General features: G+C 48.5%; 1 protein-coding gene across 2 annotated transcripts; it reads left to right on the top strand.

Moving 5' to 3' along the window:
• Nucleotides 1-2,064: 2,064 nt before the first annotated feature.
• Nucleotides 2,065-8,236, top strand: notum2 (notum pectinacetylesterase 2). Of its 2 annotated transcripts, XM_035526805.1 has the most exons (12): nucleotides 2,065-2,249; nucleotides 2,435-2,714; nucleotides 3,020-3,072; nucleotides 4,238-4,333; nucleotides 4,440-4,500; nucleotides 4,601-4,680; nucleotides 4,877-4,976; nucleotides 5,425-5,613; nucleotides 5,708-5,808; nucleotides 6,103-6,250; nucleotides 6,454-6,501; nucleotides 7,039-8,236. In XM_035526805.1, exons 2-12 carry the CDS (start codon nucleotides 2,455-2,457, stop codon nucleotides 7,319-7,321), a joined length of 1,419 nt encoding a protein of 472 aa, XP_035382698.1. In that variant the 5' UTR covers nucleotides 2,065-2,249; nucleotides 2,435-2,454; the 3' UTR covers nucleotides 7,322-8,236. The 2 variants fall into 2 exon arrangements, with proteins under 2 accessions (XP_035382698.1, XP_026874514.2); XM_027018713.2 differs by having other exon boundaries at nucleotides 2,065-2,714.
• Nucleotides 8,237-11,754: the final 3,518 nt, after the last annotated feature.

Here is an 11,754-nt window from a genome sequence, read left to right as displayed (position 1 = left end):
CAAAGACATAAAAGACCAGCAATGCCATCTAAACACGTTTCTGGCTTGTTTTGGGAAGAAGAAAAAAAGCATGAAGGATTTACACCATTTTTTCTCAGTTTTTAAGCGTTTTGAGGTCTGCTTAACAGATTGTTGCAATGATTTCTGGGAAAACAGAAGGAGGCTTGCATGCTTTTAAATAGCAAAAGAATGAAAAACCTTTTTAAGCTCGGTAGATCACATCAAAAAGCCATGTCATTGGATCACTTGTTTAGACATACCTTTACTGAAATATTTTCACCTATGTGAAAAATTTTCTGGCAACACTTTAAAGCCCACAGATGTCTCAACACAATAAAAGATCAAAATAGCATAACATCTTGTAACAAAAATGAAACTTAAAAATACCTTGTGCTTAAAACTTGCTCCTGTTAGAGTTCAGAAATAAACAACATTTCACCAAAATATTATTTCACGTAAGTTTTTTCTGAAATACAAGATTACAGACTCTTGTATGCTTTCTTAATGGGGAAAAAAATCTAATGGTATAAAGTATGAGATGGGGCACATTCAGTATCAGCTACTTCATTCACATGTAAGCGGTACTCAACAGCTCTTAACTAACTACAGGGTTGGAAGGCCAGACAGAACAATGCAGAGCACCTCACACACCTCTCACCCCTCACACACCTCTCACACCTCACACATCACACACCTCTCACACATCACACACCTCTCCCACCTCTCACACTTCACACACCTCTCACACCTCTCACACATCACACACCTCTCACACCTCTCACACATCACACACCTCTCACACCTCTCACACCTCACGCATCTCTCACACCTCTCCAACCTCACGCACCTCTACAACAAGAACATGGTAGCTGACACTTTATTCAGCTTGTTTCGTCTTCTCTACTAGAGAAACCCACATTTCACCTCGTTATTGAATGTTTCCTTGCACCTTTTTTTTTGCTGTGGTTAATTTATCTTGACAAAGAGGGGGCCACACCCATTTTGATTTTCTGTTTCATTCAAGTATTGACTAAAGGCTCTTACATCAAAAGTTGCTTACGAGAGTGAAATCATGTGGTTTGTCATCTAATCTGATAATACATTACTTGACTGTTTAGACTTTGGGCTTGTGCAGAAGTGTGTGTGTGTGTGTGTGTGGCACTCCTACATGTCCCTGTGTGCATAAGTGTGCACGCCCTCCAGCAGGGCCTAGGAGTGGACACTGGTTAGTGGTTTGATTGACAGGTCAGGATGGTGAACATTTCATTAAAGAGAAGTTTGGAGGCCAGGCAAGTGATGTCCTGCTGATCACTATGTCAGCGTAAAAGCCCAGACTAGATTCACAACCTCCTCCCCGTCATCAAACGCATCCTCCCGGAGGGCTTCTTTGGCTTTCGCTCAAGCCATTGTAAAACATGCTTACACATCGATTCTTCTGTTTCATGTAACTCGAAGACTTTGTGTATTCACCTTATTAATGTTAAATTATTACTCACCAGTTATGTTTACTTGTATTATTTCAGATGGTAGTATTCTGATCAAAGCTGATGTGTCCTGATCTAAGACAGAACTTCTTTGGGTTTTAGGAGAGACCAAATCCTAATTTCCTGTAGCTGGTTGCACTCGGATGTGTCTACGACGCTTTAGTTGATGTCTTGATAGCAAGTGCTTGATTACACCGTTTGGAGATTCATTAGTTTGTAGGTTAACTGGTTTTAATGTTGGGTAGAACCTCAGAGATTCTTTAAAGAAACTCAAAGTAATGGTAGTGCCTTCTGCTGACAAACGCAGGCATAGTAATCTACAGACATCCAGTAAATTCGTTCCCCATTGGTCACTGGCCTGTAAACCCTTCTGGTCATCTGAGTGGTTTGCTGTTGTTTCTTGTTAGAGGGAGTGGGGGATGTTTGCCCCACTGACCCGCTGCATGCCACGGATCTGAAAGGCTGCGCAGGTATGTCAGCAACGTAGGTGTTTAGATCAAAGCTGGACTCAGCCTTCTAGGAGGGGAGGAGTCGTGAGAGGTGGGGAGGGGAAGTCTTTGAGATAAAAGGGATGCTGGGAAATGCAGTCCATATGGTGGCACTATAAAACCTTGCACGGAGCACATCTCTAGCCCAAGATCCACTTGGGGCGCTTCACAAAACCCATCAATTCAATCCCTGCCTTCTTCGCAGCCACCACGGTGTTCCGCCACGCAGACGACTTCTCCAGAGATCAAGGTTACTAGGACTGCTTGCTTGCCAGGGGTATGTTTCTGCCAACGTGTGCTGTCATAGCCAGCTAGGAGTGTTTTTTTGAATCTCTGTACTGTTGTTCATTCTCAGGCACAGAGCCTTACTTTAGGAACCTTCAGGAGAAACCTGAGTAAGGGTGTGATGGCTAATGAGCCCGATGGCAGGACTGTAAAGTATTTTATTGGTTCTTCTTCAAGGAGCTCCTGCTGGATTTGATATGAGGGTTCTGTGCCATGCAATATTCCTGGTCGTGTTGGGGGGCATGTCATGCCAGAACAACCGCAGCACCAAACCGGGCAGCAAACCGGCCAAAAAACCTGGCAGCCCGGGTGCTGAGGTCGCCCAGCACGGCGCAGATGACGTCCCACCCCCAGGACCCGTGTTGCGCGGGGCGCCACCGCATGCGGCAGCCAGCGACATGAAGCTTCAGTACCTTAAGAACACGGCAGCCACCTGTAACGACGGCACCGCAGCCGGGTGAGACCGCGAGCTCACGACAGCATCCTCACCTTCTGCTCCAGATTAAACGTCGTCGTAGCTCAGAGACTGCACCGACTGAGGCTTAGATTCGCGTTTCAAATGACTGCAGATTTGTAGTTCCTGTTTGTTTAACGCATGTGTAGTGGGCGTTAACTCTAGCCGTGAACTCGGAGGATTGTGTTTTTTAGCTCAAATGACAGGCTATACTGTGTGAGATGACAGGAGTTAAGTGTTCTGGTATGGTTATGTTCCCTCCATGACATCCGTTCAAAAGCCCGTCTGTATTTATTTGTGGTCCACAGGTTTTACCTAAAGGAGTTCAAAGGAAGTAAGAGGTGGTTGATATTTTTGGAGGGTGAGTATTTAAAACAAAGTTAATTTTGTCCGGGGATGTCAGCACACTTGAATTCAGCACTCAGTGTTATTTTGACTGACAGCCATCCTGTTTTTGTGCACACGGCGGGTGCGTGTACTTGGATTGTTTGTTTCTTTCTTTCTCTCTCTCTTTCTCTCCCTCTTTCTTTGAAGTGAGGGACATCACACTGCTTCTCCATCAATTACACGTGAGATTTATCATATCACATATAAACAGCAATATAAGGAGGGAACCCTACTGACATTCTGTGTGCGCGTGTGTGTGAGTGGGTATGCACGCGCGTGTGGATGTGCGCGCGTGTGCGTGTGTGTGTGTGTGTGAGTGGGTATGCACGCGCGTGTGGATGTGCGCGCGTGTGCGTGTGTGTGTGAGTGGGTATACACGTGTGCGCACGCGCGTGTATGTGTGTGTGCATGTTTGCGCGCGTGTGTGTTTGGGTGTGTGCATGTGTGGGTGTGTGCATGTGTGTCTGAGTGGGTATATGCGCGTGCGTGTGTGTGTGTGTGTGTGAGTGAGTGGGTATACGCGTGTGCGCAGGCGTGTGTATGTGTGTGTGCGTGCGTGCATGTATGCGTGGGTATGTGTGTGTGTTTGGGTGCGTGTGTGGGTGTGTGCGTGTGTGTCTGTGAGTGGGTGTGCGCGTGGGTGTGTGCGTGTGTGTGTGAGTGGTTATACGCGTGTGTGCGCGCGTGTGTGTGTGGGTATATGTGCGTGCATGTGTGTGTGTTTGGGTGTGTGCGTGTGTGTGTGTGTGATTACTGTTAAGCTTCTTTCTGGGAGTATACACACCTCCTTTGTCATGTAGTGGTGCATATACCTGTTTGTACTTATATGTGCGTATCAAGACTAGAACACAGCAACCTCAGAACTCAATTAACTCCAGATCTGTTAACTATGAATGTGTTCATTCACTGCTTTCAGATTTATTCTCCAGCATGTGTGAATTAGCTACTCGGGTGTGAGAGATGATTTTAGAGTTAGAAGAGTTAACACTTGTACACTCACCTGCACCAGCTGTGCCCAGCGCTGCTGGGGTTGTGCCTGACTATTACACAGCACCATACTTTAAAAGCCTCAGCAAAACCCCACGAGGGGTGACCCAGTAAAACCGGATGTCCGGCTAATATTAGTGAATTATTTTTAGGAGGTTGGTGCTGCTACAACAAAGAGACCTGCGATTCCAGATATAAAAATATCCCAAGGCTCATGAGCTCAGCCGACTGGCCACGGACACGCAAAGGTAAGGCAGCCAAAATGGCACCTCCTGCTTCATTCCCATTTCAGGATCCATTCCATACTCAGCTTTGGATCTGAAGCTGAAGGATTCTGCTGTACCCTTCTTCCAGGAAGTGGGATCCTGTCTTCACAAGCGGAGGAAAACCCCCACTGGTACAACGCTAACATCGTGTAAGTTTCCCCACGGAGAAAGTGGCAAGCCACCCGCCACGTGACTCCGCACGTCCCGGTTTTGCCGGCCCGCCTGCCTGACCGCTGAACGTTTGTCCAGGTTTGTCCCCTATTGCTCCAGTGACGTGTGGAGCGGGAACAAGCCAGCAGCCCCAAAGGCCAAGCAGGGGAAAGACACAGGTGGATGTCCTGTCATCAGGACCATTAACACTCGTTTTGTTTTCCGTTGTTACGTGTTTATTTATGTTTCATTACAGTCTCCGCAGCCGACGGTCATTACATGTTCATCACAATCAGTTAGTACATGATTGTATTATTACGCCATCGCATCAGTCTCTGTGTGTGTGTGTGTGTGTGTGTGTCCATTACATGTCAGAGTACTCCTTCATGGGGTCCGTGATCATTCGGGAGATGATCAAAGACCTTGCGTCCAAGGGACTGAAACAGGCGAGACTGGTGATGCTGGCTGGGACCAGGTGAGAACTCTGGTCGACCTTTAACCTCTGTACGCACAAGGTTTGTGATTCCTCGTGACAGTGAAGGTCTAAGCACGAGTTTTGTGAAGCAGTAGGGATAGAAGCATGCTCGTGTGCGGAGCGTCGGTTTTGATCGCACCTCCACCGGCCTGGAGTCCTATTTCCAGCTCACGCTGTCGTCTGCCATAAAGATGCATCTGCGTGCCGTGATGCTATGGACAATGACATAATGTCTATGTATGTCGTCCCGTGAAGGGAGGCTGAATTCCGAAGGTTCTTCCTAAGTTAGTCGTATATGTACGGCTAGCCATCGCAAAGCGCCAAAAACAGAACGCACGAGTCACGCAAGCAGTCATGCAGCGCGCGCGCGCGCTACCAGAAGAGAGGGTGCAGCCCGTGACCCGCATCGGCCGGGGTTAGCCGCGTGACCCCTCCTTCCCTCCTGCAGTGCCGGCGGTACAGGTGTGCTCCTGAACATCGAGAATGTGGCCAGCCAGCTGGAGCAGCTCGGGGCGGACATGCAGGTCCGAGGCCTGGTCGACTCCGGCTGGTTCCTGGAGAACAAACGGCAGAAGTCCCCCGACTGTCCAGACAGTGTCTCCTGCTCTCCCGTCGACGCCATCAAGAAAGGAATTCGGTAAGGCGAAAGGATCGTCCGTTTTCTTTCTCGAGACCCCTGTTCTTCACTAGCTGGCACGTTTAAAGCACAGAATGGTCGTGATTTCTTTCAGGTTGTGGAATGGAGTTATTCCAGAAAAATGTAAACAGCACTACAAGAGAGGAGAGGAGTGGCAATGCTTTTTTGGACATAAATTGTACTCCTTCCTGAGCAGTGAGTACATTCCCAGTCACATGGTCACTGTCAGGACCCAAAGGGTTAAACAGGGTGTCAGCAACTATCTGGCAAACATGCAAGTTGCAATTCAAGTCTAATGATCACATATGCAAACTGCAAACACGTTTCGATGACATCCATTATGGTCAGCACAAACCAGCACGAACCAGCACAAACTGCAGCTTAAATGCAGTGTGAGTGGCGAATCATTGGACATTGGTTTTGGTCTAGACTTAGATTTAGTGTTAATATGGGAAACTGGCATGTCACCTTGCCTGTGTCTTTCCACAGCACCACTGTTTGTGGTCCAGTGGCTTTTTGATGAGGAACAGCTGCGTGCGGAGAACATTTACGTGGGAGGCCAGTCCCTATCTGAGCACCAGTGGACCTACATGCAGAATCTGTGGAAAGAGCTAAAGAACTCCCTCAAGAACGTGACGTGAGTATCTCTGCCTTCAGAAGCTTTGGCTGCGTCCTCCCAAGCACCAGGCACCAAACTTAGAATTATTAAAGCTTTTCCACATACTCTCAGTGAACTGTCCCAAAATCAGAACACTCGAGCTGGCAAATCAAATCTTTTTCTTGCACACGCACTTCAAGCGTAGTGCAAGCACGACATCTACTCTTCTCTTTTTTTTCCAGGGCTGTGTTCGCCCCCTCCTGCTTGTCTCACACGTTGATCACCAGAAGGTAAGGACACCCTAGCCCCGCGCGGGGTGAGCTCACCCTGCCGATTTGGAACGCTCATCTGTCACGCCGCGTTCCGCCTGTCGCCAGTATGCCGCCACACTTTCACACGCCTGGTCTTTGGCCCCCTCGCCGGGCCCGGGCTGAGGAAGGCCAGTTGACAGGTCGTGCTGTTTTGTGCGGCATGGGTTCAGCTTCGCGTCACGCGTTACGAGCCCCTAACGCTTACGAGCGGTGAGGGTTAGGGGTCGGCCTGGTCTTTGGCCTGCCATGACATAAATGTTACAATTATTTTTCAAAATTATAATCTATTTTCCGAACTGTAATAGTTTATGCTATTTCACCGAACGCACGGCAGTCCTGGCTGCTGAAACAAGACACCCGCAGCGCGTGATTATCCCAGTTTCAGTTCGGCGGCGGTTCCTGTGACAACCGAAAAATCTTGAAATGACACTGCCTATGCTTGTATGTTTAGCTCAAACTCTCCTTCGCAACCTCTGACCTTGTCCCTTCTCGTCCGGCCTGTCACGTGTGTCCCAGCAACTGGATGGACTTCCAGGTGAAGGGCATGTCCCTCTCCCGCGCCCTCCAGTGCTGGGACAGGAGCCTCCAGGATACGAACAAGAACAGCAAAGCATCTCTGAAAGGCTGTCCCTTCCACCTGGTGGACAGCTGCCAGAGGCCCCAGTGCAATCCGAGCTGCCCACCACTCGTTGACCGGGCCACCCGCCAGGAGCTCACCCTGCTCCAGGCGCTGGCCAGCCTGGGAGTGGACATGCAGAGGCTGAGCACGGACGCAGGCGCCGCCAACAATGGCGGCTAAGGGGCCCCGGCGGAGTCGTCGCCGTTGGTGGGGGAAAGAATATACATCTATATTAAAAAATTGGGGGGAATACAAAAAAAAAACAAAACGAAAATGACCTTATCAATACCGTAGCGATTGCTCGAGGGCATCCCTACAGCCACTTGGTGTTGTGTCGTGTTCCAAAAGGAATCGAGGTGTTTGACATGTGGGTATGTGTTTGGATTGCGGTGTGAGCAGCAGGTTCTCGCGTCCCCGCGCGTTCCGTCCGGCGAGGGCGGAAGGCCTTCTTTGCCAACGGAGGCAAGCAGTTGGATTATTTTAGTCTAAATGAGTGACTGACGTATTAAGATAGATCAATGAGAACTTAGCAGACACAAGTCTATTACTGTCTCTCCACAGCTCGAGGCGACAGCACGCCGTCTTCATCATAGACAGAAATAATATCTGCACTTCAGAAAACCTCGCCATAGCTTGTCATAGAATCTTTGCGGGGTTGAAATGGCAACACACCTGTATTTCGGATACACTCCAGACAGTCCTAAAACACCTGCATGCACGAGGCTGGTCGCTAATACTGCCGCTAAAGGCCCGAAACAGACACACCTAAAGGGGTAGGCTTGGGATCTATTGATTATCTTATTATCTTGGGTGAGAAGAGTGTGACAACTACCCTTGAATGTTTTTCAAAGGCAAATAACGTTTTCAGTTATGTTTACTGATGTATTAAATATTATAGCTACACAGATTACAGATTACATATCCATTACATATTCCTTGCACATTTTCCTTGTATCTTGAATATCAACCAATTGCCTGTGACATTTATAGACTTCTGAACATTAATAAAAGAACAGAAGTGTTTATCCTTGAACACCTCATTGTGGTGTGTGTGTGTGTGTGTGTAGGGGGGGCGGGGGGTGTAAAAGTACTACCAAGATGAAGCACTTTGCCTCACACTACACTGGCGTACAACGCTGCAGCAAACAGCTGTTCCACAATGTTCTGTTGCTGATAATCAGACAAAAGAAGACACACAGAAGGAGGAATGAGGAAGATTGTGAGCTCAGAAAAGCGGAAATGGGACCTGAAAGCCATCCCGGTGTCTCCATGCCAGGCTAGACGGCAGCATACTGGCCTCCAGCTGGCCTTCGGCGAATTCCGAGTGCATCATCGTTGTTAACAGCGTGTGGCTGCGCTCACAGCGCAGGATATCTGAAGCATCTTTCCTTACACTTTTCTTATGCTCCGACAAATCCGCATCCCTTTCCTATTGCTCAAAAAAATTAGACTTTCAAAACTTACAGTCAATACAACCTACACCCATAAAAATAGGACGAATTCCCAAAATAAGCACCAATTCATTTTAGAGTTAAAAAAAAAAAGAATCTTAACTAGACGCCATGGTAAAGCAGGGAAGCTGTTGGTCCCTGTCAGAATGCAGCTGCAAGCTGGATGCTGGAAACCTTGGGAGGAACAGCAGATGACAGGAGATGAGGTTGTACATGTGTGCTTCCATGTGTAATGTGAATCCTTGCTTGAGGTTTGTAGTGTCATAGCGTACACCGCCATGATCGGCGTGTGTCGTAAAAACGACGTGGATTCATCTTTTTTTTTTTTTTTGCTCAGCATAAGTAGCAAATCCACACTTATTTTCAGTTCTTTATTTATGTGTGTATTTAATGTATTTTTGACACTATTTTGTTGTATATCATTGTTTTCAGTTCTTTATTGTTGTGCAGCTGTGAGCAGGATTCTCAAAATGACAAAGAAGTTCTGCTGTGGCTGTTATACTGAGAAAGGACTGAATAACACAATCTAGACTTCAGGACACATTTTAAACTATAAACCACTCCACAGTTATTGTTTTGTTGTGTGTGTTTATGTGCGTGCACGTGTGTGTGTGTGTGTGTGTGTGTGTGTGTATGTGTGTGTGTGAGACTTCAAGCCACAGGAGATTGCAAAGGATGCTTGTTCAGTGCACTCCCTTCTTTTGATCTCGCTGGTTAAGCGCATTGCTCTCTTGAACGAGATGAAGCTGGAACCAAGGAACGCCTGTACTGTATCTTCACGCCACGTGTTTGTGTTTTCTCTCGTGCTGCTAAGGAAAGCCTTGTCTAAACTCGTAGAGCACAACCATCATTTCTTCCAGATTAATAAATGCGGTTTCATTGTACTTATTATTTGTTTGGAAAATAAATCTGACAAAATCTCTGAGTGCATGCCCCGAGGAGGATGGGTCTTTCTATTGTTTTAAGTGTGCTCCGTGCTGGCTCTCTGGTCACGTGACTCACCTGTATTGCGGTCACGGTGCTTCTTCCTGCCATGGCCCCCTTCCTGGTAGCAGTGAAGTCTACAAGCAAACCACAAATGCACACGATCTGCTGTTAGCACAGCCTGAACTCTGGCAGTGGGCCATGGGGAGGGGGGCCAGTGGGGAAGGCGTCCAAATGCCAGAGGTTATACCACCTAGCACAGCTCCAGAGGTTATACCACCTAGCACAGCTCCAGAGGTTATACCACCTAGCACAGCTCCAGAGGTTATACCACCTCGCACAGCTCCAGAGGTTATACCACCTCGCACAGCTCCAGAGGTTATACCACCTAGCACAGCTCCAGAGGTTATACCACCTCGCACAGCTCCAGAGGTTATACCACCTCGCACAGCTCCAGAGGTTATACCACCTAGCACAGCTCCAGAGGTTATACCACCTATCACAGCTCCAGAGGTTATACCACCTCTCACAGCTCCAGAGGTTATACCACCTAGCACAGCTCCAGAGGTTATACCACCTAGCACAGCTCCAGAGGTTATACCACCTCGCACAGCTCCAGAGGTTATACCACCTCGCACAGCTCCAGAGGTTATACCACCTAGCACAGCTCCAGAGGTTATACCACCTAGCACAGCTCCAGAGGTTATGCCACCTAGCACAGCTCCAGAGGTTATACCACCTAGCACAGCTCCAGAGGTTATACCACCTCGCACAGCTCCAGAGGTTATACCACCTAGCACAGCTCCAGAGGTTATACCACCTCGCACAGCTCCAGAGGTTATACCACCTAGCACAGCTCCAGAGGTTATACCACCTAGCACAGCTCCAGAGGTTATACCACCTCGCACAGCTCCAGAGGTTATACCACCTAGCACAGCTCCAGAGGTTATGCCACCTCGCACAGCTCCAGAGGTTATGCCACCTCGCACAGCTCCAGAGGTTATACCACCTAGCACAGCTCCAGAGGTTATACCACCTTGCACAGCTCCAGAGGTTATACCACCTCGCACAGCTCCAGAGGTTATGCCACCTCGCACAGCTCCAGAGGTTATACCACCTCGCACAGCTCCAGAGGTTATACCACCTTGCACAGCTCCAGAGGTTATACCACCTCGCACAGCTCCAGAGGTTATGCCAAGGCTCTTAGATGCTGTGATCAGCCTCGCACAGCTCCAGAGGTTATACCAGGGCTCTTAGATGCTGTGATCAGCCTCGCACAGCTCCAGAGGTTATGCCAGGGCTCTTAGATGCTGTGGTCAGCCTCGCACAGCTCCAGAGGTTATACCAGGGCTCTTAGACGCTGTGGTCAGCCTCGCACAGCTCCAGAGGTTATACCAGGGCTCTTAGACGCTGTGGTCAGCCTCGCACAGCTCCAGAGGTTATACCAGGGCTCTTAGACGCTGTGGTCAGCCTCGCACAGCTCCAGAGGTTATACCAGGGCTCTTAGACGCTGTGGTCAGCCTCGCACAGCTCCAGAGGTTATACCAGGGCTCTTAGACGCTGTGGTCAGCCTCGCACAGCTCCAGAGGTTATACCAGGGCTCTTAGACGCTGTGGTCAGCCTCGCACAGCTCCAGAGGTTATACCAGGGCTCTTAGACGCTGTGGTCAGCCTCGCACAGCTCCAGAGGTTATACCAGGGCTCTTAGACGCTGTGATCAGCCTCGCACAGCTCCAGAGGTTATACCAGGGCTCTTAGACGCTGTGGTCAGCCTCGCACAGCTCCAGAGGTTTATACCAGCGCTGTGGTCTGCACGCCACTGTGAGAACACCTTGGTTTGACAGCCTCACTTTGATGGCGGAGAGCACAAGAACGGCAGCTGTGTTATGAAGTGCACCCAAAACTAACACATCGACACTAAACATTCCTCAAGGGCTGATCATACAGTCATGGGCCTTTTCTGGTGTTTTGCAGCTTTGCATGAACATACTTGAATTGGCTTATAAAATGCTCGATAGCTTTCTGTGAAGTATTGAGGTGGGGACAACGCTTTACTGGGGAAGAATTAACACGGCAACAAAACTTTAACTTTTTTTTATTCGTTTACCAAACTACAATATGTAAATATATGTAAATATGTTATAGTATTACCCCATACTTCTAAAATGTACACTGTATGGGTTTTCCTAGATTTGACCTCAGGCACGTGGCTCTTTGGTGTCCGGCAGTAGAGGGAATC

Source organism: Electrophorus electricus, chromosome 1, assembly GCF_013358815.1.
Source record: "Electrophorus electricus isolate fEleEle1 chromosome 1, fEleEle1.pri, whole genome shotgun sequence".
Taxonomy (NCBI): domain Eukaryota; kingdom Metazoa; phylum Chordata; class Actinopteri; order Gymnotiformes; family Gymnotidae; genus Electrophorus; species Electrophorus electricus.
This window is presented reverse-complemented; position numbering and strand designations above follow the sequence as displayed.

What these genes read in the sequence shown, in the direction of transcription:
- notum2 (XM_035526805.1), top strand. Translation starts at nt 2,455, where the DNA reads ATGAGGGTTCTGTGCCATGCAATATTCCTGGTCGTGTTGGGGGGCATG. An exon ending in TGGTACAACGCTAACATCGT is followed by an intron (nt 4,501 to 4,600) that starts GTAAGTTTCCCC and finishes ACGTTTGTCCAG; the next exon opens with GTTTGTCCCCTATTGCTCCA. An exon ending in GTGATGCTGGCTGGGACCAG is followed by an intron (nt 4,977 to 5,424) that starts GTGAGAACTCTG and finishes TCCCTCCTGCAG; the next exon opens with TGCCGGCGGTACAGGTGTGC.